Genomic DNA, 26387 nt, shown 5'->3' with positions numbered 1-26387 from the left:
GATCCGACTCCTCTTCAGAATTACATGTTTCAGATGATCAATCAAAATGCACTTCAAGCATTTTCCTGTTTTTATTTAATCTGAGTTAATTTAGCGAATAAATTGGATACTTCTATTCAATTATGCAAGTGCTTTCTACTTGTAACGATAATATCAACATTTCACACAGGTGACAAAACAGAAAACACAAGGTTTATTCTTTGAGAATCGTCTGAATGCTTCTAAAATTAAATGCTTTAGGAGGCAAGGGATTCTCAAACATTTGCACGACTCCAGTGAAACAATAACGTGACATCTTTAAAGGAACGATGACTGTAGCTGGCAGATATTTCCATGTGGCCAGAGAACCCTTCCCTTGGCAATGACTAATGCTAGATTTTAATTGGCAGGTACAATGCTGTGGCAGATCGTGTCATGCAGAAGTGTGGCTGCTGTTTGCCAAAGACTTTTGAGGAAAGGCATGCATTGCTGTATTGTGAAAATGGCAGCATGAAAATCAAGAAGTACACTGTGTTGAAAGATTGTGAATGTGGTTACAAGTTCTGCGAGGATCATAACCATCAGTAAAACTACAAAACTACATATATAAACAGAAGAATTATCAAAGACGAATTAAATTTAAAAGTTGTAAGATTATTTTAGCTACTTTGATTTAGACCTTATTCCTTTAAGCCTGAAATAATCATTTTCTTAAAGATGATTTTGAAAACTTAGGAATGATTAATCTCAATTAAAAATGTTTCAAAGGTTTCATGTTTTCGTTGTCTATTTCTTGGTATACTGTTAAATGAAGGTTAATTACTTAATCAAATGCAAGGATGTCAATGTTGGAGAACTGGGGGGTGCAGTTAATACAAAGGAAGAATGCAAGAAGACATTAATAAATGTGCAGAATTTATTCTGTGTAATTGGGAAATGAATTTCAATATAGATAAGTGTGAGGTGGTGCATTTTGGTAGGAAGAATGAAGAATATATTTCTCACAAATGGATGGTGAGACAAGAATGTACAAAGGAAGCACAAAATGAAAAGCAACTGGGCTTTGGCTCAAGAATATTTGGGGGGGAAAGGAACAGCATTCTCCCGATTCCTCCATCCCCCCAGATTCATATCTCATCTTATCCACGGTGTGCAGATGGTCAAACACTGGCTTTAAACCTCGGACTTGGGTTTAAATTCCACCCAGACTAATAGGAAAAAAGTCTGAAAGGATCATACGTGCAATGTGTTATCAGGGATGTGGGCTAGCAGTTATTGAAAGACTTGAGAACTCAAAACATAGTTTTTAAAGCTGAGAAAGTGAAGGGGTAACTTGAAAGGTTTTCAAGATTGTTTCCATTTGTCAGTGAGACAGTAAAACGAGGGCACCAATTTAAGATAATCACAAAAAGAATTAAACAAAAGGTGAGTCTTTAGTCAAAGGGTGGTTAGTATGAAATTATCTGCCACAATGTATTGTTCATTAATTCTTTTGCGTGAAAAAAAGAAACATTAAAAGGTATTTAGAGTGAACAGGAGTGTGGGATTATACTGGGTGCTATATTAAAGGGTAGGGGGAGTGAGCAGGACATTAGGCTGAGACAAAGTGGGATATTAAGGGGAATGGGGAGTGAGCAGGAGAGTGAGGATAGACTGGGTGGGATATTAAAGGGTATGGGGACTGAGCAGGAGAGTGGGGTTAGACTGGGTGGGACATTGAAGGGTAGAGGAGTGAGGAGGAGAGTGGGATGAGACTGGGTGGGATATTGAAGGATATGAGTAGTGAGCAAGAGAGTAAGAGTAGAATGGGTGGGATATTGAAGGGTATGGGGGACTGAGCAGGAGAGTGAGATTGGACTGGGTGGGATATTAAAGGGTCTGGGGACTGAGCAGGAGAGTGGGGATAGACTGGTTGGGATATTGAAGGGTATGTGGAGTGAGCAGGAGAGTGGGATTAGACTGGGGGGGGGATATTGAAGGGTATGGGGGAGTGAGCGGGATAGTGGGATTAGACTTGGTGGGATATTGAAGGGTGCGGGGGACTGAGCAGGAAAGTGAGATTAGACTGGGTGGGACATTGAAGGGTATGGGGGACTGAGCAGGAGAGTGAGATTAGACTGGGTGGGATAATGAAGGGTATGGGGGAGTGAGCAGGAGAGTGAGATTAGACTAGGTGGGACATTGAAGGGTATGAGTAGTGAGCAGGAGAGTGAGATTAGACTGGGTGGGATAATGAAGGGTATGAGCAGTGAGAAGAGTGGGATTAGACTAGGTGGGATATTGAAGTGAATGGGGAGTGAGCAGGAGAGTGGGATTAGACTAGGTGAGATATTAAAGGGTATGGGGGAGTGAGCAGGAGAGTGGGATTAGACTTGGGGGGGGGGATATTAAAGGGTATGGGGAGTGAGCAGGAGAGTGGGATTAGACTAGGTGGGATATTGAAGGGTATGGGGGAGTGAGCAGGAGAGTGGGATTGGACTGGTGGGGATATTAAAGGGTATGGTGAGTGAACAGGAGAGTGTGATTAGTCTCGGTGGGATATTAAAGGGTATGGGGACTGAGCAGGAGAATGTTATTAGACAGGGTGGGATATTGAAGGTTACGGGGAGTGAGGAGGAGAGTGGGATTCGACTGGGTGGGATATTGAAGGGTATGGGGAGTGAGTAGTAGAGTGGGATGAGACTAGGTGATATTGAAGGGTATGAGTAATGAGCAGGAAAGTGAGATTAGACTGGGTGGGATATTAAAGGGTATGAGTCATGCGCAGGAGAGTGAGATTAGACTGGGTGGGATATTGAATGGTATGGGGAGTGAGGAGAGTGGGATTAGACTGGGTGTGATATTTAAGGGTATTGAGAGTGAGCAGGCGAGTGGGATTCGACTGGGTGGGATATTGAAGGGCATGGGGGAGTGAGCAGGAGAGTGGGATTAGACTGGTGGGGATATTAAAGGGTATGGTGAGTGAACAGGAGAGTGTGATTAGTCTCGGTGGGATATTAAAGGGTATGGGGACTGAGCAGGAGAATGTTATTAGACAGGGTGGGACATTGAAGGGTACGGGGAGTGAGGAGGAGAGTGTGATTAGCGTGGGTGGGATATTGAAGGTTACGGGGAGTGAGGAGGAGAGTGTGATTAGCGTGGGTGGGATATTGAAGGTTACGGGCAGTGAGCAGGCGAGTGGGATTCGACTGGGTGGGATATTGAAGGGTATGGGGAGTGAGTAGTAGAGTGGGATTAGACTAGGTGATATTGAAGGGTATGAGTAATGAGCAGGAAAGTGAGATTAGACTGGGTGGGATATTAAAGGGTATGAGTCATGCGCAGGAGAGTGAGATTAGACTGGGTGGGATATTGAATGGTATGGGGAGTGAGGAGAGTGGGATTAGACTGGGTGTGATATTTAAGGGTATTGAGAGTGAGCAGGAGAGTGGGATTCGACTGGGTGGGATATTGAAGAGTATGTGGATTGAGCAGGAGAGTGGGTATAGACTGGGTGGGATATTAAAGGGTATGGGGTCTGAGCAGGAGAGTGTGATTAGACTGGGTGGGATATAGAAGGGTATGGTGGAGTGAGCAGGAGATTGGGACTAGACTGGGTGTGATACTGCAGGGTATGGGGAGTGAGCAGGAGAGTGACGTTAGACTGGGTGGGATATTGAAGGGTGTGAGTAGTGAGCAGGAGAGTGAGATTGGACTGGGTGGGATATTGAAGGGTATGGGAACTGAGGAGAGTGGGATTAGACTGGGTGAGATATTAAAGGGCAAGGGGAGTGAGCAGGAAAGTGAGATTAGACTGGGTGAGATATTGAAGAGTATGTGGAGTGAGCTGGAGAGTGGGATTAGACTGGGTGGGATATTGAAGGGTATGGGGGAGTGAGCAGGAGAGTGGGATTAGACTGGGTGGGATATTGAAGGGTATGGGGGAGTGAGCAGGAGAGTGGGGTTAGGCTGGGTGGGATAGTAACGGGTATGGTGGAGTGAGCAGGAGAGTGAGATTGGACTGGGTGGGATATTAAAGTTTATGGGGAGTGATCAGGAGAGTGGGATTAGACTGGGTGGGATATTGAAGGATATGAATTGTGAGCATGAAAGTGGAATTAGACAGGGTGGGATATTAAAGGGTATGGGGAGTGAGCAGGAGAGTGGGATTAAACAGAGTGGGATATTAAAGGGTGTGGGGGAGTGACCAGGAGAGTGGGATTAGACTGGGTGGGTCATTGAAGGGTACGGAGGAGTGAGCATGCAAGTGGGATTGGACTGGGTGAGATATTAATGGGTCTGGGGAATGATCAGGAGATTGGGATGAGACTGGGTAGGATATTGAAGGGTATGAGTAGTGAGCCGGAGAGTGGGATTAGACTGGATGGGATATTAAAAGGTATGGGTACTGAGCAGGAGTGAGATTAGACTGGGTGGGATATTGAAGGGTATGGGGGAGTGAGCAGGAGAGTGGGTCTAGACTGGGTGTGATATTGAAGTGAATGGAGAGTGAGCAGTAGAGTGGGATTAGACAGGGTGGGACATCGAAGGATGTGGGGGAATGAGCAGGTGTGTGGGATTAGACTGGGTGGGACATTGAAGGGCGTGACGACTGAGCAGGAGGGTGGGATTAGGCTGGGTGGGATATTAAAGGGTATGGGGAGTGAGCAGGAGGGTGGGATTAGACTGGATGGGACATTGAAGGTTATGCGGACTGAGCAGGAGGGTGGGATTAGACTGGGTGGGTCATTGAAGGATGTGGAGGAGTGAGCAGGAGTGGGATTAGGCTGGGTGGGAAATTGAAGGGTATGGGGAGTGAGCAGGAGAGTGGGATTAGACAGGGTGGGAAATTGAAGGGTATGAGTAATGAGCAGGAGAGTGGGATTAGACTGGGTGGGATATTGATGTGTATGGGGAGTGAGCAGGAGAGCGGGATTAGACAGGGTGGGAAATTGAAGGGTATGAGTAATGAGCAGGAGAGTGGGATTAGACTGGGTGGGAAATTGAAGGGTATGAGTAATGAGCAGGAGAGTGGGATTAGACTGGGTGGGATATTGAAGGGTATGGGGAGTGAGCAGGAGAGTGGGATTAGACTGGGTGGGATATTGAAGGGTATGGGGAGTGAGCAGGAGAGTGGGATTAGACTGGGTAGGATATTAAAGTGAATGGGGAGTGAGCAGGAGAGTGGGATTAGACTGGGTAGGATATTTAAGGGTATGAGTCCTGAGCAGGAGAGTGAGATTGGACTGGGTGGGATATTAAAGGCTATGAGCAGTGAGCAGGAGAGTGGGACTAGTCTGGGTGGGATATTGAAGTGAATGGAGAGTGAGCAGAAGAGTGGGATTCGACTGGGTGTGATATTGCAGGGTATGGGGAGTGAGCAGGAGAGTGGGATTAGACTGGGTGGGATATTGAAGGGTATGAGGAGTCAGCAGGAGAGTGAGGTTAGACTGGGTGGGATATTGAAGGGTATGTGGAGTGAGCAGGAGAGTGGGATTAGACTGGGTGCGATATTGAAGGGTATGTGGAGTGAGCTGGAGAGTGGGATTAGACAGGGTGGGATACTAAAGGGTATGGGGGAGTGAGCAGGAGAGTGAGATTCGACTGGGTGTGATATTGAAGGGTATGAGTAGTGAGCAGGAGAGTGGGATTAGACTGGGTGTGATATTGAAGGGTATGGGGAGTGATCAGGACAGTGGGATTAGACTGGGTGTGATATTGAAGGGTATGGGGAGTGAGCTGGAGAGTGGGATTAGACAGGGTGAGATATTGAAGGGTATGGGGGAGTGAGCAGGAGAGTGAGATTCGACTGGGTGGGATATTGAAGGGTATGAGTAGTGAGCAGGAGAGTGGGATTGGACTGGGGGGATATTAAAGGGTTTGCAGAGTGATCAGGAGAGTGAGATTGGACTGGGTGGGATAGTAAGGGTATGGGGACTGAGCAGGAGAATGGGATTAGATTGGGGGGAACATTGAAGGGTATGGTGGAGTGATCAGGAGAGTGGAATTGGGCTGGGTGGGACATTGAAGAGTATGGGGAATGAGCAGGAGAGTGGGATTAGACAGGGTGGGAAATTGAAGGGTATGGGGAGTGAGAAGGAGAGTGGGATTAGACTGGGTGGGAAATTGAAGGGTATGTGTAATGAGCAGGAGAGTGGGATTAGACTGGGTGGGATATTGAAGGGTATGGGGAGTGAGAAGGAGAGTGGGATTAGACTGGGTGGGATATTTAAGGGTATGGGGAGTGATCAGGAGAGTGGGATTAGACTGGGTGGGATATTAAAGTGAATGGGGAGTGAGCAGGAGAGTGGGATTAGATTGGGTGGGATATTTAAGGGTATGAGTCCTGAGCAGGAGGGTGAGATTGGACTGGATGGGATATTAAAGGTTATGAGCAGTGAGCAGGAGAGTGGGATTAGACTGGGTGGGATATTAAAGGGTATGGGGACTGAGCAGGAGAGTTAGATTAGACTGGGTGGGATATTAAAGGGTACGGGGAGTGATCAGGAGAGTGGGATTAGACTGGGTGTGATATTGAAGGGTATGGGGAGTGAGCAGGAGAGTGGGATTAGACTGGGTGAGATATTGAAGGGTATGGGGAGTGAGCAGGAGAGTGGGATTAGACTGGGTGAGATATTGAAGGGTATGGGGAGTGAGCAGGAGAGTGGGATTAGACAGGGTGGGAAATTGAAGGGTATGAGTAATGAGCAGGAGAGTGGGATTAGACTGGGTGGGATATTGATGTGTATGGGGAGTGAGCAGGAGAGCGGGATTAGACAGGGTGGGAAATTGAAGGGTATGAGTAATGAGCAGGAGAGTGGGATTAGACTGGGTGGGATATTGAAGGGTATGGGGAGTGAGCAGGAGAGTGGGATTAGACTGGGTGGGATATTGAAGGGTATGGGGAGTGAGCAGGAGAGTGGGATTAGACTGGGTAGGATATTAAAGTGAATGGGGAGTGAGCAGGAGAGTGGGATTAGACTGGGTAGGATATTTAAGGGTATGAGTCCTGAGCAGGAGAGTGAGATTGGACTGGGTGGGATATTAAAGGCTATGAGCAGTGAGCAGGAGAGTGGGACTAGTCTGGGTGGGATATTGAAGTGAATGGAGAGTGAGCAGAAGAGTGGGATTCGACTGGGTGTGATATTGCAGGGTATGGGGAGTGAGCAGGAGAGTGGGATTAGACTGGGTGGGATATTGAAGGGTATGAGGAGTCAGCAGGAGAGTGAGGTTAGACTGGGTGGGATATTGAAGGGTATGTGGAGTGAGCAGGAGAGTGGGATTAGACTGGGTGCGATATTGAAGGGTATGTGGAGTGAGCTGGAGAGTGGGATTAGACAGGGTGGGATACTAAAGGGTATGGGGGAGTGAGCAGGAGAGTGAGATTCGACTGGGTGTGATATTGAAGGGTATGAGTAGTGAGCAGGAGAGTGGGATTAGACTGGGTGTGATATTGAAGGGTATGGGGAGTGATCAGGACAGTGGGATTAGGCTGGGTGGGATATTGAAGGGTATGGGGGAGTGAGAAGGAGAGTGGGATTAGACTGGGTGGGATATTAAAGTGAATGGGGAGTGAGGAGAGTGGGAATCGACTGGGTGGGATATTTAAGGGTATGAGTCCTGAGCAGGAGAGTGGGATTGGACTGGGTGGGACATAGAAGTTTACGGGGAGTGAGCAGGAGAGTGGGATTAGACAGGGTGGTACATTGAAGGGTATAGGGATATTAAAGGATGTGAGGGAGTGAGTAGGAGAGTTGGATTAGGCTGGGTGGGATATTGAAGGGCATGTGGTGTTTTTAGGAGATTGGGATTTTGAAGGGTATGGGCGAGTGAGCAGGATAGTGGGAGTAGATTGGGTGGGATATTGAAGGGTATGGGAGTATGAGCAGGCGAGTGGGATTTGCCTGGGTGTGATATTGAAGGGTATGGGGAGTGAGGAGAGTGGGATTAGACTGGGTGGGATATTGAAGGGTACGGGGAGTGATCAGGAGAGTGGGATGAGACCGGTGGGATAGTGAAGGGAGCGGAGGTGTGAGCAGGAGAGTGGGACTAGACTGGGTGTGATATTGAAGTGAATGGGGCCTGAGCCGGAGAGTGAGATTAGACTGGGTGGGATATTGAAGGGTATGGGGCAGTGAGCAGGAGAGTAGGATTAGACGTGTTGGGATATTGAAGGTGATGAGTTGTGAGCAGGAAAGTGGGGTTGGACAGGGTGGGACATTGAAGGGTGTAGGGATGTGAGCAGGAGAGTGGGATTAGGCTGGGTGGGATATTGGAAGGTATGGGGGAGTGAGCAGGAAAGGGCATTCGGCTGGGTGGGATATTGGAGGGTATGGGGGAGTGAGCAGGAAAGGGCATTCGGCTGGGTGGGATATTGGAGGGTATGGGGGAGTGAGCAGGAAAGGGCATTCGGCTGGGTGGGATATTGGAGGGTATGGGGGAAGTGAGCAGGAGATTGGGATTTGGCTGGGTGGGAAATTGAAGGGTGTGGGGGAGTGAGGAGAGTGAGATTAGACTAATGGCTCAGGTGGAAAAAATATTTGTGCTGACATGCTGTGCTGAGTGGCCTGTTGTGCTGGAACATTCTCGGATTGCATGAGTTTGAAGCACTCTCACTTCTGTTCCTAGTGGGCACAAGCCCACAGCACAAAACCTGACACTGGGTGTCTGAAATGCAAAGGGCTCTTTTCCCCATCAGCAGCCCTTGTCTTTTTCAGCCTCTTGGATGCACAATGGAACAGGCCTTTTTCTGCAGCACTTTTCCAATGCACCTTCCTCCAAACCGCTGTCTGAACTCATGAGGGAAAAGGTGGGCTTCATTTTCAGGGTGTTACTACATTCATACCAATTGATGCATTTGGCATAAATGCCCATCCAACACAGGGAACCTGTTGAATTCCAGAAACATGTCCATCGGTGACTCCCTCACACCAGGAATTATTTAAATTCATTAATGCACACTCTCAGCCAATGGGTTTGGGATGCATACAAACAAGGCAGGTGTTGTAGATATTATTATACCAGAAATTAGATGCTTTAGTTATGAGGACAGACTATAAAAATCAAGACTATTTTCATTAGGCAGAGAAGGTTCGAAGGAAACTTGATATGTTCAAAATTATGAGGGTTTTTGACGAGGTGGATAAGGAGAAACTATTTCCATTGGCCAGTGAGTCAGTAACTGGAGGGCACAAATTTAAAATCAGCACCAAAATAATGAAGGGGGGAGTTAGAAGAATTTTTTTTTTTACACACAGGGTTGTTAAGAGTTGAAGTTTCTTCAAGTTACAGCAGCATTAAAGATATGGAATGCCAGAAACAGCGATGGAAGCAGAATTCACAACTTTTAAAAGGGAAGTGGATAATTTTTTTTGAACAATGGAAGGGCCAGTGAGTGGGACTAGTGGATAGCTCTTTTGGAGAGGCAACAGAGGCGTGATGGACTGAATAGCCACTTATTGTGCTGTAAAACTCTATAATTATGTTAATCTGAACAAAATAACAGTGCAGAACTTGATCATAAACTACCCAATTCCTTAGCAATGCTCTCCGTGATGCATTACTTAATTATTAAACTGGACCAATTTCTGATAAACCAATCTTCCAACCTGCGAAGATCACAAAGCTGTTCCCTGCTCAATCCACTTGGTGCATTTTCTTACTTTTAATAAGCCCATTTTATGAAACTTCAGGTCCTGTCAATCCCATTGTCGCTTGCAAATCAAATACAGCAATTGAAACAAAGGGCCAAGAGATTTCAGCTGCCAGAGAGGAACCCTTGTTGAAGTTCAGTTTATTGAAGCCACTATACGTAGGACAAGTCAAATCTTTCAGGTGGCAGGCTTACTTTACCTTTTTAAGAAAAGGAAACTCAAACTGCAGCTACCAGATACAAGATCTTGTAATCCTCGTCACATACAGGAGCGCAGGCAAAATGTAAAGTGCAGAATAATTTAAATAGCCAACACGTGAAACACAACAGGCCGATACGAAGTGTTGTTACTGCAGAAACCTGTGTCGCAGCCCAAGATCTGTGCGTCATTTCGGTAAAGTCGAGTTACTACACAATGTAAACATGTAGCCTGTCGAAAGTCGGCAGTAAATGTACTGGGCAGCCTGCAGAACAGAGCAAACTGCATTCCTGTCCACGTATTTAACAATCTACTTCTGGGATTCAGAAAAGTCAGGCACAGCTTAAACACGCTCTCGGCTTCTCATCTCCTCCCAACCTATTATGTTAACATTCACCACATAAACAAACAATAGAACCAGTGCAGTTTACAGCACCGAAAGTGGCTATTCATCCCATCATGTCTGTGCCAACTGTTTGCTGGAGCAATTCAAAACTAATCCCACCGCCCCACTCTTTCCTAAAAACCCATATCTCCTTCTGCTTCAAATATTTAACGAATTTTACCATAAAAGATACAATGGTCTCTGCCTTTACTACTCCTCGTAGCAAAGCATTCCATGCTCCAACAACCCGTTGCAGAAAGAAATTTCTCCTAACTTCTCTCCTCACTCTAACAATTTTAAATTGATGACGCCTTGTCATCAACTTCCCAATCAGAGGAAATTGTCTTTCCCTAGTCACCATCAAAACCCTTAATAATTTTAAATTACCTCTAATAAATCTCCTCCTGGCCTTCTCTGCTCCAGTATCTTGATTCCCCTCTTAACTATAGTTTCCCATCCCCTGCATCACCCTAGTGAATCACTCTCAATGGCTTTAACATCCATTCTATGATGGACACCTAAAATTGCATACAGTGCTCTAACTGTGGACTAACTGGTGCAAATTTCCTTTGATATTCCTGTACACTGAAGATGATTAACCTGTGACATGAAGTAATTTCAGCACATGGCTGATTTGGTTTTACTTTGAGCTGCATCACTGCTCCCTTCAGCGTTGGACTCAATCTGACATCAAGTCAACCCGACTGACTGACTGACTGAGGTTGGGCTGATCTACAACACTGACCCATAAGGCAGTTAAATTCACCACCACAGCCCTGTCGCTGCCCAGCTCGTGGGCTGCAGTTCTTTTAAGATGGGTGCAAATGTCACACAGAAAGAGACTGCTCAAAAAGCCGTGGATCTTATTTTAACCCCTCCCCCCCACCCCCACTCCCAACCTGGACTGTATCCTGGTGAATAGGCAGCAGAGTAAGAATATTTTATTTTGTACCTCACGTTTTACACATACTGAAAGTTCAGCTTTATTGTAAAAGATCCACTTGGCAAAGGCACCGCTGACAGCAATTTACAGTCGGCAGCTTCTGACAGAAAGCAGGTTCTGAGAACAGTGCAACTGCACCCAGTGGACTCCCCTTCCCCAGTTTAACCAAAGTGAAGTGCATGTTCTGTAATAACGGGGCAGAGGGGAGCTGGAAAGGTAAACAGACGACACACAACCTCCGCCAAACATCCATTTATCAATTATTAAAAAAAGTCTGTTCATTATCTCACCCTGTACACTTTATATTCACAATTTCTGGAAATAAAAGGACATGGCATTGCAAAACAGGAGACAGAAACATTACCGTTAATACTGAAAACTGAATATGACAATAACTAGCTTCCAGGCGGGATCTGCATGTATTACAATGACGGTCACAGTCCAGAAGTGTGCACAAGTGGCCAGGTAATTAAAATTGTTCTGACAGCAGTTCACACAGCCTCTTCGATACTGCTTCCTTGCTAGCCCGCAGTGTGAGACGATACATCTGAAAAAGAAACAAGAGTCACTGAGGAAGGGCCGAGATGCTTCAGTTGCACTGGCGTGTATACGTGGGGCCGGTGCCAGAGAACTGGTGGGCCACTGACTGGAGAGCTGACTGAACAATCATTAAGGATAGAGCAGTGCCATGTATCTACATCAACATGTGTCAATAAACACGGTAATGCAGTCCCAAAACAGCAACATATCAGTCGGTGTCGGTACACATTGAATCTAGAGCAGTACTCACTTGTATTGGTCACTGTGTGACCGTGAGAACAAGTTTAACTAGACTACTGGCAACTTTTAATTAAATACCTAACACGAGCTCCCGCGCACTTTGGCAAGATGCCAGAGACCACTGCCAGTGAAATCGAACATGAATGAAAGAGCTGAGAGCAGTGTTTGTATACACCGGGAGGAGGGGTAATGCCCAACAGAAAATATCTGAGAGCGACTGAAGCATTTTTATTTTCCTCTGAGCGGGTTAGAGGGCATGGCATAACCGGGTCGAGACTGTGCAGCTCGAGGCTTCTTTCCTCCTGGGCTTTCCCGAACCAGATCATCAAATGATAAAGATTAAACGGAGAGGACCAGGGACCAGTGGGCTAACATTGGGTGGAGAGAGTAGCAATCAGTTTGGGACCACGGGAGGGGATGGGGGAGGGAGCAGGCTTGAGGGAATGATCAGCAACCAGCAAGCACTCGTCATATCTCCTGATTAAAAAATTCAAACTGAACTGGTTGAAGAAAGCTTTAATACTCATCTTCTCCCAGATCAGGGGGGAAGCAGAGGGCAGAGAGCTGAAGGAAAGATCACCTACAGGCCAGATTGTACAATTACAGCCCCACAAAACCCATCGTAAATATGGACTTGGGAAATTATAATGACAAAGTTATTGAAGAATTACAACCATGATGTGACAACATATATTCTAGTGGCACAGAGACGTCATATATTATAAATGGATTATAGTTAAATAGCAAAGTTCACAGCAATTTGGGAAGTAAGAACTTGCATTTATATCGTGCTTTTCACAACCTCAGGACGCCCCAAACACTTCACAGCCAATAAATTCGTTTTGAAGTGTAGTCGCTGTTGTACTGTACAGATACGCGACAGCCAATTTTAACACAGCAAGGTCCCACAAACAATAATGAGATAGTGACCAGATAATCTGTTTTAGTGATGTTAGTTGAAAGATAAATATTGGCCAGGACAGCGGGAGAACTCTCTGCTCTGCTTCCAATAGTGCCATGGGATCTTTTACACCCACCTAAGGGCAGGCAGGCCCTTGGCTTAATGTCTCGTCCGAAAGATGGCACCACTGACAGTGCAGCACTCCCAGAGTCAGCCTAGATTATGCGCTCAAGTCTCTCGGGTGGCACTGTAACAGCTCTGAAACTGAGAGACTTCACTCCCATACTGTCTCACCTGCCAGGGGTGCAGATTGGAGAATCGGATGCAGGTCAACAGGACTCACACCTGTGTCGATCCCAATTTTCCAGCCATTAAGGTCTATGGTTGGAAAAGTGGGAGCACCACGATTCAGGCACAATTAACTTCTCGAGTAGTGTGGTACAACGAGAGAGAGAGAGAGAGAGAGAGAGAGAGAGCGAGCGGCATTTAAAAAACCCACATTGTAACATGCCCATTTTTGAAGTGAGACCAGGAGGTAAGATCAAACTTCTTGAAGTTTACCTGCTCTAGGGGACACATTTCTTGCATGTGTGCAAAGAGGATGTGAGGGAGAGTCTGAGTGCACTTTTATAACGTGAACCTGGTGTGCAGCAAGAAGAGAACACTACCATAGCTTAGTTAAGAAGCCTTGCTAGTCATTGAGCTGCAATTGATGCTCTTATACACTGAAAACACAACATAAATCCTCTTAGCCCCGCCTATTTAAAGTAGACGCAGAGGAAAAATTACAATTGGCACAACCGAAAAGCTTAAAGTAATTAAGCGAAAGTGGAGACTACTGAGCACCACAGGCTGCAACGAGAGAGATCTTGATCAGTCTCTCACTCTGACAGACTGATTTCCTCTGCTACCTCAAGTTATCCAGCTTATTCCATTACATACCTGGGCCTGAGTGTTTGGTTCCAGGCGAAGTAAACATCCAACCTGGACAGTTTTTGTATGAATAATTCCAGTTCCAACAAAATTGGCAACGTTGGGATCAACCCCATCCAGAAGCGCCACACCAAACCCCAAAAGCTGCCAGATGAGAAGAAAAATGTACCATTAGTCCAACTTGGGCTGAAATATCAAATATTGCAAGCTTATTAAACTAAACAACCACCTGCCAATCATCTCAGGGATACATTAAAGAATTGCTCCTTCACAACTCCAGCAGGTTCCAGGATTATTTTTCAAGTGTGCATTTAGCTTCAAGAAAATGAATAAATAGCTCCACAGGTTAGAGGGATAAGAGGCAGGGATAATGAAACACGAGGTGGAACATAGTGGCCTCTGGGCCATTTAATCTCCTTCCACAGCCCATGTATGGGTAGAGTCCATGATAGGGGACAGTGTACACAGGCTGTGGAAGGAGATTAAATGGGAGGGTAGAGTCCCTGATAGAGGAGAGTGTACACAGGCTGTGGAAGGAGATTAAATAGTTGGGTTCAGAGTTACAGTATCGTTTTGCATGCAGTGCTGTTTTAATCTGGCACCAAAATTTACATGTATTTTCCATTAGTTTTCAGCTGCAAAATGTCACTAAACTGTGATGAAAGAAATTATTATTAAACCTGCTATTCAGTGGAAAGTTTGCTACAAAATTTCAATGGATGAATAACATAGGAACAGGAGTAGGCCATTCAGCCCCTCGTGCCTGCTCCGCCATTTGATAAGATCATGGCTGATCTGTGATCTAACTCCATATACCTGCCTTTGGCCCATATCCCTTAATACCTTTGGTTGCCAAAAAGCTATCTATCTCAGATTTAAGTTTAGCAATTGAGCTAGTATCAATTGCCGTTTGCGGAAGAGAGTTCCAAACTTCTACCACCCTTTGTGTGTAGAAATGTTTTCTAATCTCGCTCCTGAAAGGTCTGGCTCTAATTTTTAGACTGTGTCCCCTACTCCTAGAATCCCCAACCAATAAGCAGCACAATTGATGATGCAATTGAACCACATTAGATTCAATAGAGCATTCCACCAGCTTGTTAAATGTGTTAATTTGTGGAATATGCAGTCGCATGATGTACAGTGGCGGCACTAGTACAGGTAACAGGTTTTAAATGAGCTTCCCTTTACCATTATTTCCCCTAAGCTCCGAGAAGTCAGTGTGGACGCTTCACAGCTAATGAATTACTTTTCAAGTGTGTCCCTATTGTTATGTAGGCAAAAGTGGCAGCCAATCCTACACAGCAAGATCCCACAAACAGCAAATGAGCCAAAAGGTGGTATTGGTTGAGGGGTAAATGTTGGTCAGGGGAAAAGTGCCATAGGATCTGTTACATCCACCTGAACAGGCAGACGGGACCTCGGGTTAACATCCCGTCCGACGGTGCAGCCCCTCCGACGGTGCAGCCCCTCCGACGGTGCAGCCCCTCCCTCGGTGCAGCCCCTCCCTCGGTGCAGCCCCTCCCTCGGTATTGCGCTGAAGTGCCAGCCTAGATTGTGTGCTCAAGTCTCTAGAGTGGGGTTTGAACCCACAACTTTCTGACTCGATGGGGTGGGGGTTAGTGCTATCACTGAATCAAGGCTTACACTTAGGTTAGTGCAGTCCAGGCACAAGCCAACATTACATTATGGAGGCGGGGTTTGGCATCATTCCTTTATACAAAATACGGTTAAAGTTTAATCGATACCTTTCCTTTTGTAATCTCTGAATCCATTGGATGCTTAGCTTTAAATATCTGCTGCACTTCCTGCTGTGGGCTAAGGGATACAAAAAAAACACGGTTAATAAGGCTTTACAGGACTCAATTCTCAGCACCTACATAAGGGTTAAAATACACATTCCCCCCTACCACAACATTGAATTAACAGTACTCAATCCTTAAACTTAGACAGACCCAACAAAAAATATGGAGAAGATCAGCGAAAATCTGGACAGTAATTATCACTCATGGAAAATTATTGGCTGTACAAAGAAAGCTGTATAGATTCCAGCAAGTGTCACAACTTTCCCTCAGGAGATTAAATGGGTGGGTAGAGTCTATGATAGGGGAGAGTGTACACGGGCTGTGGAAGGAGATTAAATGGGAGGGTAGGGTCCGTGATAGGGGAGAGTGTACACGGGCTGTGGAAGGAGATTAAATGGGTGGGTAGAGTCTATGATAGGGGAGAGAGTACATGGGCTGTGGGAGGAGATTAAATGGGAGGGTAGAGTCCGTGATAGGGGAGAGTGTACACGGGCTGTGGAAGGAGATTAAATGGGTGGGTAGAGTCCATGGTAAGGTAGAGTGTACATGGGCTGTGGACGGAGATTAAATGGGAGGGTAGAGTCCGTGATAGGGGAGAGTGTACACGGGCTGTGGAAGGAGATTAAATGGGTGGGTAGAGTCCATGATAGGGGAGAGTGTACACGGGCTGTGGGAGGAGATTAAATGGGAGGGTAGAGTCTATGATAGGGGAGAGTGTACACGGGCTGTGGAAGGAGATTAAATGGGAGGGTAGAGTCTATGATAGGGGAGAGTGTACATGGGCTGTGGAAGGAGATTAAATGGGAGGGTAGAGTCTATGATAGGGGAGAGTGTACACGGGCTGTGGAAGGAGATTAAATGGGAGGGCAGCGTCCACGATAGGGGAGTGTACACGGGCTGTGGAAGCAGCATTTTTAGTCAGGCTTTGATACGCTGCTACTTGAGAATAGGAGCAGGAATATACCTGCTGCAGCAAAGCTCAGGGAACCAGTGAAACAAGCAGTTTGGAATCAGAATTACACACCTGAAAAGATCAAGTGCTTTCCAGTTATATCTGTGCTGCGGTCCAGGCACGTCCTCAGAGAGTGAGAGAAGCCAGAAAGACCCCCAGGATAGGGTGGAAAATAAATAAGCCTCTCCCTCCACCCCCCCCCCCCCTCCCCCGCCTCCCACTCTCCACCTACTCCTTGCAGGAGAATGGTTCCATGGCACTGGCCATCCTTCACATGTGAGCCGAGATAATTAAGCATAGTCTATTCAACCATGGAGCCCATCACAGCTGTGCTAAAACCGCACATTTACGGCGGATTTTACAGCTGGATAGGGAATAACCACCAAAGGCTGATTTCTCCTCTCCCTGGCCCAGGGTTCACTGTGGCCAATTGCAGGGTCCTCACCATTTTCCCAGCTGAGATCAGCTGACGTTGAGCCCAGGCCAGAGCGGGGGTCTGCCTGGGCAAGATCCACGTTAGGCAGTGTGTTCATGAACATCGGGGAGCTCAGAGTTACCTTTTAATAGAGGCTGCTCAGATACGTGTTTATCTGTGGTTCACACTAGGCTTAACACAGTTACACTGTCAGCACTTCACACTTCACCAATCAATTCTGCTGCAATATTCAGAGTGGAATGGATTTTACCTGCTCAACTGTTTCCATCGTCGAAAGAAATCCTCAGATGACATATCCGTGGGCTGGAAAAACTTATTCAATGTGATGGGCAGCTTGACAGAGATGTTCTGGAGCGCTCCGCCATATCTGCTTTGAATGAAACCAGAAGAGGGGGGGGGAGGTGAAAGGACAATGGCAAACACTGCAGCAATCCTCCCCCCCAGTACAAATTGAGTTTGAGGGTTACTTTACAGAAGGCGTGTACCTGAACTGGATGTTGAGGATTGGCGCCTCGACAAAGTCGGAGATGCACTCAATGTTCAGCACCTGCTGAACCTGGGCACCACCCTCAACAGTGGGATTGACCGGCTTGGTTTGAACGTTCAGTTGTGGTAAGTTTGTTAAGCAAACGATCGTACACTGAATGAATACATTATATATATATATGGTGAGTTCCACCGAGTTGATCATCTAAGGGACTGGTTAAAACTGGTAAACTTTAGTGGAGTGATCATCTTACTGGGGCTGTGGTGAAAACGATACGACCTTTCCCAACCGGCTGAGTGAAGATCGCAGCCTCTCCTCTTGCAGCATAGGCTCACTGACTGGCACACTCGTCCCAAAGGCCCGTCAAAACCACCGGCCGCCAATGCCAAAGTGACAGGCCACGTACAAGCTCTCAATCTCAAAGGCTGTGTTTACTTTCCTTGTTCGAGGACGTATACTTGGCTTTGTGCTTCAGTGCAGCCTGAACGTTTTGAGGACTCTGACTAATTGCCTCATTTATTGCCTTTGACTTCAGTCCGCCCCGCCCATTATCTTTCTCACTCTCTGCAGGAAGCACACTTCACCCGATTGTTTTGTGGATTCACACATCAGAAAGCATCAAGTACTCAGGCTTGGTCACAGTGAAAAGTCACTGCTGCTCAGGATAAAATGAACCAATCCACTTTGAAATAAATCTTGAGAGTTGCACAGTGGGTTTGACATGGTCAACTGGTGAGTGTCAAAAGTGCAACTGGGAACCAAAATAAGGGTCAATTTCTGAAGAGCAGAGTAGGCAGGTGCAAGAAGAGGATGAGTTAGTGGAAAGCTCGATGCGAAGCTCCATTCAGTATCACAATGTAATTTCTACTAAACTGTGCAACTTGTGAACAGCATTGTTTAAACACATATATACAGATGATTGATTGACATGGACTGAACACATTATAAAGCCTTCTTTTCTCTTTACGAGAACACTAACATTTATCTGTCCCCTCTACTCTCCCGATGGCTCGGTTTGTAAGAGGTGACTGGCATTAGTGAGGACAGTGATTGGGGCACTGCCAATGGTCTCACTGTCCCTGGGCTAGGAAGGGGAAAATCAGCTTTACTTGTGGCATCCACAGGAGTCAGTCTGGATTTAAGTTCACTAAGCGTCAGTGTGGTTCAGTTGAAAGCTTACTTGCTTCTGAGGCAGAAGGCCGTAGGTTCGAGCCCCACCCCATGACTAAAGTGCAGTACTGAGGGAGTGCTGCAGTGTCAGAGAAGCTGTCATTCAGTCTGTGTGTCCTGATGCTACAGCTGGATTTGGCAGGTTCCACAGCACTATTTAAAGAGCAGCGGTGTTCTCCCGGTGTTCCAGCCAACATCCCCCCCCACAACCAACAACACAAAAATAAAATTAACTGGTCATTTATCTGATTCATTTAGGGTAGCATGTATGAGAAAAGTAAGGTTTTCTTACGTTTAAAAAGGTGCACTTCTTGTAATTATTTACAGAGAAAGAAATTACTCACATTAACATATATGCATTTAAATTTAAGTGCCTTCAGCAATATTTTGCCTGTTTGCCATCCAGTGATCGCTGCTGGAAACCAACTGCGTGAGGGGGGGGGGGGGGAAAAGAGGGAGGGAGCCGGCGCGCGGGGGGGGGGAGGGGGAGGGAGGGAGCGAGTGAGAGAGGGGGTGAGAGTGTGGCAGTGTGAGAGTGAGAGTTCTTCGGTCAGGATCAAGGTCAGCTGTGATACCCCGTTCCCATGCAAGCTGCTTGCCCAGACCCATTCACCCGGGAAGACTGGGCACTGGAGGGCGCTGGTTATACCACTTTAGATCAGGAGGTGACCAGCAGAATCAATGCCCCAGGTCACAATCTTATAACCCCAGCCAGAAACTGCAGGGAGACGCCAAGCACCTGCCACAAGGTGGGAAGCGGTAAGTGGCACACATCAGCCAGATTGTTCCTGTGCAGCCACTGGTGCAGGGAAGGAATCCCCCCTCCCTTCAGGCTGGGAAACGCAGCATAGCACTTATTTTGTGTTTGGGGGGGGGGTAAGCTGAGGTACACAAGGAAAGCAATCGGACCAAATCCGAGCACTTTTCCAAGTCCCAACACAAGCAGAATTTCAATGCGCATCCATTCGCCAAGAACGTGGGCAACACCTGCAATCATTACACGTTCAGATAATCTGCACCTGACTTTGGTGAAAACAACCCATCTTGTTAGTAACAGCTCTCAACAGTGCACTGAACAGAAGGGATCAACAAAAGCATTCCACCAGCCAGCTCAAAGGCCGGCCTCTACTTTCAAGCAAACGTTTTCATGCAAAGGATATGAATGGGAAGGTTTTCAGGGCAGACGACCGCTGAGGTGAAACTGACGAATTGAGCAGATGTCTTGTTTCCATAAAAAACGTACATTCGACCTGCAGACAGTAACAGAGGCCGTGTTAGCGGACACACCTCACTCAACCCCCTGATTCAACTCCACACCCCGCAACAAGTTACTCGCAGCTCACTATATTTCTCAATTTGTGCCTCTAGGTTCAATCTCAATGCCTAAATAGACATGATTCCAGGACCTCCAACATTTCCAGGTCATCCAGCAACCCACATGGCAGGAGAACAGTACTACGGGAAGGCTGTCATGTTCAGCACTGGACTGGGATTCAATATCTGCTCCCGATCAGCACGTCTAGTCAGTGGATGCCTCATCCCAAGTAGCCAGCTGCTGACAACAGCTGAGCTGTGATCAGAGGAGTGAACATACTGATAAAAGAATGAAGTGTATTCTACTTTAAGCATCCTGTAATAAGCAGAACTATTTCTCCCCTCTCCTTTTTTACTGTCAACTGGGCTCTCCTCTCCAGTCCTGAAGGTAATGGGGGTAGCTCCACGAGCACAAATGGCCATTCTTCACATGCACGAAAAGACCGTGAGTGTTGGTAGGCTATTGAACCACTGGGGGCATCACAGCCAAGCCTGATTCAGTCCTGTCTCAATATCCACACACTGCCACTTCCAGCAGGGGTCACCGGATCGGCAATGGGAACCCTGGCCATTTTATCCCCTCCCTCGCCCAAAGACAATGGCAAAACACCTCTACTGCCGTCTCAGCTGCAAACGGCTAACCCGGATGGGACCTGGGCGTTTTCAAGCCTGTCGGACTCAGCTACTGAGCTGGTTAAACCAGCCTGGGCCCCGAGTCACATACCTGAGTCACTCGGTGATCATAGAATCACAGAACGGTTCCACAGCACAGAAGGAGGCCATTTGGCCCGTCGACTCCGTGCCGGCTCTCTGCAAGAGCGATGTGCTATCAATCTTACCCAAGTCACCGAGAACTGGCAAAACTGCGATGGAACTCAACATGTGAAACCTGCTCTCACTGCTTCAACAGACATGTCACTGGAGCCTGGGAACAGCAGCGGCCCGTGAGCACCACAGGGTCACTTACTTTCTCAGGGTCAAATACAAAATAATAATCAACTGTAAAGGCTGGAATCTGAAATAATGAAGAAAATGCTGGCAACGCACAGGTCAGTCAGCATCTGAGAACCAGCACTTCAGAATGCTGCTCCTCCTCAGTGCATCACAAAGTGTAGCAAGCGGTTCACCAGTCCCTTCCCTTTAGGTGTTGCCGCACCTGCCTTGTATTTCCAGTATTTAATCCAAGTATGCACTTCAGTCAGGCTCAAGTCACACAGGAAAACTAGACAGGGCAGGGAATATATGAGCACCTCATCACCGGACAGCACCTTGGGAGAATGGGGCGAGGTGGGGTTAGGGAGAGCGAGAAGGGGAAGAAACAAAGAAAACTTACCCAAGTTCTGTCTGAATTCGGATTTCAGACCAATCTGTAAAAGGTGGTTCTCAAATAAGACGCCGTTATTTTTACAAACAAACCTGTAAAAGAAAAAAAAAGGGGAGTGGGAAGAAACAGAGAGCAAGAGAGAGAGAGAGAAAGAAAGCAAAAGAGCGAGCACAATACCATATCACAGGGGGAAAAAAAATGTCCTTGTTTTTAATAACCCAGCTGAAGGATAGTGAATTATGGAAAGGACGTCAGATTTATATTGCGGGGACAGCCAGCATGGGTGCCCATGTGGACTAGAATGACTGAGCCCCACAGGTTTCCAGTCCTGATAATGGTGGCCCAAGGCAGAACACTGCAGCTTTTCCCTCCTTCCCTGATCGTCCACAGCACTGGTTCAGGGTTTAAACATGGATTCCATTCACTCCTCTTGCTCCTTGTCCGAGGAAGCTGACTCCACCTGAGTACGGCCCCTGGTATCAGTACCTTTCAGTACCTGATTTAAAGTGACCGTCCTTCACAGAGCCGAGACCAGTGTTGTCCAATACATTAGTCACTAGCGAATTGGGAATCCAGATTGCATTTTGATTAATGAAAAAAAATGAGTGATAAACATGATGGTTGGGCCTGTGATCTCGATATTCATATTTACACAGCGAATGCACGTAAAATTTAACCTGTGTGTTTTTTGGTAAAATGCTACGGTGAAAAGCAATGTGCATGGGTTTTTTTAAATCGTTGTGAGTGCTTTACTTTCATAGTCAATGAATGGTGGTAGATGTTTGTTCAGTAAATTTACATGTGACACAATCCATTTACCTGGATTGTGAGTGTGTGTGAGAGGCGTTTCCTACTAAAATGAGTGCAGATGGCTGAAGCGGTGTTGCTCTGGCCACACCTGATCAAGTTGAGGTGTGCTACACTGATGATGAACATTTGAGAACTTTAACACCTCAAACATGGCGAGAGTGAGCCCGTCTCTGGTGCCCAGTATACATTTCAGAAATTCCAGGACAGCCCGCGCCGAAACACAGTGCACGGTGTGACGCAAGGAGCTTTCAACCCAGAATCCCAGTAATTCAGCAGGTGCTCATAAAGGTACCTCACAAAGTTGTCTTCAGCACCGGGGGTCTGTGAGGTGACCCCAGGGCTCACGTCTGAGAACATGTCCACCAATAATCCACTTGCGGGCGGATGAGAGGGGGCCGAATTCACCAAATGGGCTGCTCCGAGGCCCAGAAGATCGGCAGACGGGGAAGGGGGTGCCTGTAAGGGGAACACGATGAGTATTACGACAGAATCTTACTAAAAACTCCCTCGGTGTTTAGAGAGAAACTGGGAAACCTTTTTACAATTGCAAAGCAGCACAAGAAACTGCTCAAATGAAACACCAGTTTCAAAGGCTTGCTTTTAAACAGCACCCTTTCACATCGATCAGAAATAACTCATACATTAATTACTTTGAGAGCAGTTATCTGTGTTATGTAGACAAATGTGTCAGTCAATCTGTGCACAGCAGGATCCCACAAACAGCAAATTGTCGAATTTGGAGGGGGGGAATGTTGGCCAGGACACTGGGAAAACTCCCTGCTCCTTTTCAAATAGTCCCATGGGATCTTTAACATCCACTTGGACCGCACGAACAAGCAAACAGGGCCTTGGTTTAACATCTCTGCCAAGGACGGCACCTCGAACAGTGCAGCACTCCCTCCATACTGCACTGGAGTTTCAGCTCATGACCTGGAATGGGGCTCGAACCTACAACCTTCAGATTGAAGAGGCAACAGTGCTACTGACTGAAAGACCAGCAGTTCATCTCATTTCTTAAACACAGCAAGCACAAAACAGGCAACATGCAACACGTGGCCTAGACCACGTTAGTGGCAATAATTACGATCCAAATGGTATTCCCCGAAAATAGGCGTCAAACAGGCAGTAGCCAGTTTGAGTTAGTCGGACAAATCCCAGTCAGTTGACCAGGTCACTGCAAAAAATTCATGCAGCAACAAAACTTGAAGAGAACCTCAAAAGTGAACGGATGTGCTCCTGGGTCAAGAAAAGGGGGAGCTGGTGAATGAGGAGAGTACTGGTGAGAGCTGGGGCGAGGTCTGTTCATAGCAGCCAACTGCAGAGTCAGAAGCTCTCGGGATCGAGGCTGGGGGCTGTTCTAATAGCACAAAGGGAAACAGTTAAACAAGTTAAGCATAAGCATAAGGAGAGCAAAGAGGCAAGCTTGCATTATAAGACAGTAAAGAAAGATACCTAAGCAAATGAGCAACAAACACTCAACCATTCTTATACTTCCCCACACACACCCAAGATGCAAAATTTTAGTGCCGGGGATCAAATGCTTTCCATTTCAGTCAGTTAGTGTCCGATCAAACACCCCCGGGGCAGGGACAGCACGGGATAGAAACAGAGTAAAGCTCCCTCCACACTGTCCCATCAAACACTCCCAGGGCAGGTACAGCACGGGTTAGATACAGAGTAAAGCTCCCTCTACACTGTCCCAACAAACACTCCCGGGGCAGGTACAGCACGGGTCAGATACAGAATAAAGCTCCCTCTACACTGTCCCATCAAACACTCCCAGGGCAGGTACAGCACGGGTTAGATACAGAGTAAAGCTCCCTCTACAATGTCCCATCAAACACTCCCAGGGCAGGTACAGCACAGGTTAGATACAAAGTAAAGCTCCCTCTACACTGTCCCATCAAATACTCCCAGGGCAGGTACAGCACGGGTTAGATACAGAGTAAAGCTCCCTCTACACTGTCCCATCAAACACTCCCAGGGCAGGTACAGCACGGGTTAGATACAGAGTAAAGCTCCCTCTACACTGTCCCATCAAACACTCCCAGGGCAGGTACAGCACGGGTTAGATACAGAGTAAAGCTCCCTCTACACTGTCCCAACAAACACTCCCAGGGCAGGTCCAGCACGGGTTAGATACAGAGTAAAGCTCCCTCTACACTGTCCCATCAAACACTCCCAGGGCAGGTACAGCACGGGTTAGATACAGAGTAAAGCTCCCTCTACACTGTCCCATCAAACACTCCCAGGACAGGTACAGCACGGGTTAGATACAGAATAAAGCTCCCTCTACACTGTCCCATCAAACACTCCCAGGACAGGTACAGCACGGGTTAGATACAGAATAAAGCTCCCTCTACACGGAACCAACCAGGGAACAGGTTATTTTAGATCTAGTACTTGAAGGAAACATACTTAAGTCAGAAACTAGAGCCTTAAACTTAAATAAAGCCAATTACATAGATGAGGGGCGAGTTGTCAAAGGTAGATTGGGAAATTAAATTAAAGGGTTTGACAGTTGAAAAGCAACAGCAAACATTTAAAGAAATATTTCAATATTCTCAACAAATATACATTCCATTCAGAAATAAAAACTCCACGGGAAAAGAAGTTAAGGAGAGTATTAGATTGAAAGAAGAGGCCTATAATGTTGCCAAGAGGAGTAGTAAGCCTGGGGATATGGGAGAGTTTTTGAAACCAGCAAAGGGCGACCAAAAAATTGATAAGAAGGGAGAAAATAGAATATGAAATTAAACTAGCAACAAATATAAAAAATGGATTGTAAGAGCTTCGACAAGTATGAAAAAAGGAAGAGAGTAGCAAAAGTAAACATTGGTCCCTTAGAGGCTGAGACAGGTGAAATTATAATGGGGAATCAGGAAATGGCAGATGAGTTAAATGAATATTTTGTATCTGTCTTCACAGTAGAAGACACAAAAAGCATACCAAAAATAGTGGGGAACCAAGGGATAAAAGGGAGTGAGGAACTTAAAACAATTAATATCACTAGAGAAAAAGTACTGGACAAACTAATGGGACTAAAAGCCGACAAATCCCCTGGACCTGATGGCCGACACCCGAGGGTTCTAAAAGAGGTGGCTGCAGAGATATTGGATGCATTGGTTATGATCTTCCAAAATTCTTTAAATTCTGGAACGGTCCCAGTGGACTGGAAGGTAGCAAATGTGACCCCGCTATTCAAGGGAGGGACAGAGAAAACAGGGAACTACAGGCCAGTTTGCCTGACATCGGTCGACGGGAAAATGCTGGAATCCATTATTAAGGAAGTAGTAACAGGACACTTAGAAAATCATAATATGATTAGACAGAGTCAACATGGTTTTAGAAAAGGGAAATTGTGTTTGACAAATTTATTGGAGTTATTTTGAGGATGTAACTAGCAGGATAGATAAAGGGGAGCCAGTGGATGTAGTATATTTGGATTTTCAAAAGGCATTCGATAAGGTGCCACATAAAAGGTTGATACTCAAGGTAAGGGCTCATGGGGTTGGGGGTAATATATTAGCATGGATAGAGGATTGGTTAACGGACAGAAAACAGAGAGTATGGATAAACGGGTCATTTTCAGGATGGCAGGCTGTAACTAGTGGGGTATCGCAGGGATCGGTGCTTGGGCCTCAGCTATTTACAATCTATATTAATGACTTAGACGAAGGGATCGAGTGTAATGTATCCAACTTTGCTGACGATACAAAGCTAGGTGGGAAAGCAAGCTGTGAGGAGGACACAAAGAGTCTGCAAAGGGATATAGACAGGTTAAGTGAGTGGGCAAGAAGATGGCAGATGGAGTATAATGTGGGGAAATGTGAGGTTATTCACTTTGGTGGGAAGAATAGAAAAACAGAATATTTTTAAATGGTGAGAAACTATTAAATGTTTCAGAGAGACTTGGATGTCCTCGCAGCAAAAACTCAAAAAGTTAGTATGCAGGTACAGCAAGCAATTAGGAAGACAAATGGCATATTGGCTTTTATTGCAAGGGGATTGCAGTACAAGAGTAAGAAAGTCTTACTACTGTTGTACATGGCTTTAGTGAGACCTCACCTGGTGTACCGAGTAGTTTTAGTCTCCTTATCTAAGGAAGGATATACTTGCCTTAGAGGTGGTCCAAGGAAGGTTCACTAGATTAATTCCTGGGATGAGAGGGTTGTCCTATGAGGAGAGATTGAGTAGAATGGGCCGATACTCTCTGGAGTTTAGAAGAATGAAAGGTGATCTCATTGAATCATATAAGATTAGGAGGGGGCTTGACAGGGTCGATGCTGAGAGATTGTTTCTAAAGAGTCTAGAACGAGGGGGCATAGTCTCATGATAAGG

At 46.3% G+C, this 26387-nt stretch overlaps 2 protein-coding genes across 5 annotated transcripts in view; one reads left to right on the top strand and one right to left on the bottom strand.

Moving 5' to 3' along the window:
* LOC137327806 (carnitine O-palmitoyltransferase 1, liver isoform-like) overlaps nucleotides 1-26387 on the top strand; it is a 273112-nt gene that overhangs the window by 49435 nt on the left and 197290 nt on the right. The gene's annotated exons all lie outside the window — the stretch shown is intronic.
* The window catches only part of LOC137327805 (AP-2 complex subunit alpha-2), a 95676-nt gene continuing 80663 nt past the window's right edge, over nucleotides 11375-26387 (bottom strand). For 2 of the 4 annotated variants that reach the window (XM_067993621.1, XM_067993622.1), the window contains 9 exons: nucleotides 23260-23403; nucleotides 22339-22502; nucleotides 21246-21328; nucleotides 19760-19848; nucleotides 17427-17551; nucleotides 17192-17308; nucleotides 15497-15566; nucleotides 13761-13895; nucleotides 11375-11684 (listed from right to left, as the gene is read on the bottom strand). In XM_067993621.1, the coding sequence (XP_067849722.1) occupies nucleotides 11607-11684; nucleotides 13761-13895; nucleotides 15497-15566; nucleotides 17192-17308; nucleotides 17427-17551; nucleotides 19760-19848; nucleotides 21246-21328; nucleotides 22339-22502; nucleotides 23260-23403 (1005 nt within the window). In that variant the 3' untranslated portion in view covers nucleotides 11375-11606. The remainder of the gene's footprint in view (nucleotides 11685-13760; nucleotides 13896-15496; nucleotides 15567-17191; nucleotides 17309-17426; nucleotides 17552-19759; nucleotides 19849-21245; nucleotides 21329-22338; nucleotides 22503-23259; nucleotides 23404-26387) is intronic. The other 2 variants (XM_067993623.1, XM_067993624.1) reach the window with 1 other exon arrangement.

The sequence above is a fragment of the Heptranchias perlo genome, chromosome 12 (assembly GCF_035084215.1).
Source record: "Heptranchias perlo isolate sHepPer1 chromosome 12, sHepPer1.hap1, whole genome shotgun sequence".
NCBI lineage: Eukaryota > Metazoa > Chordata > Chondrichthyes > Hexanchiformes > Hexanchidae > Heptranchias > Heptranchias perlo.
This window is presented reverse-complemented; position numbering and strand designations above follow the sequence as displayed.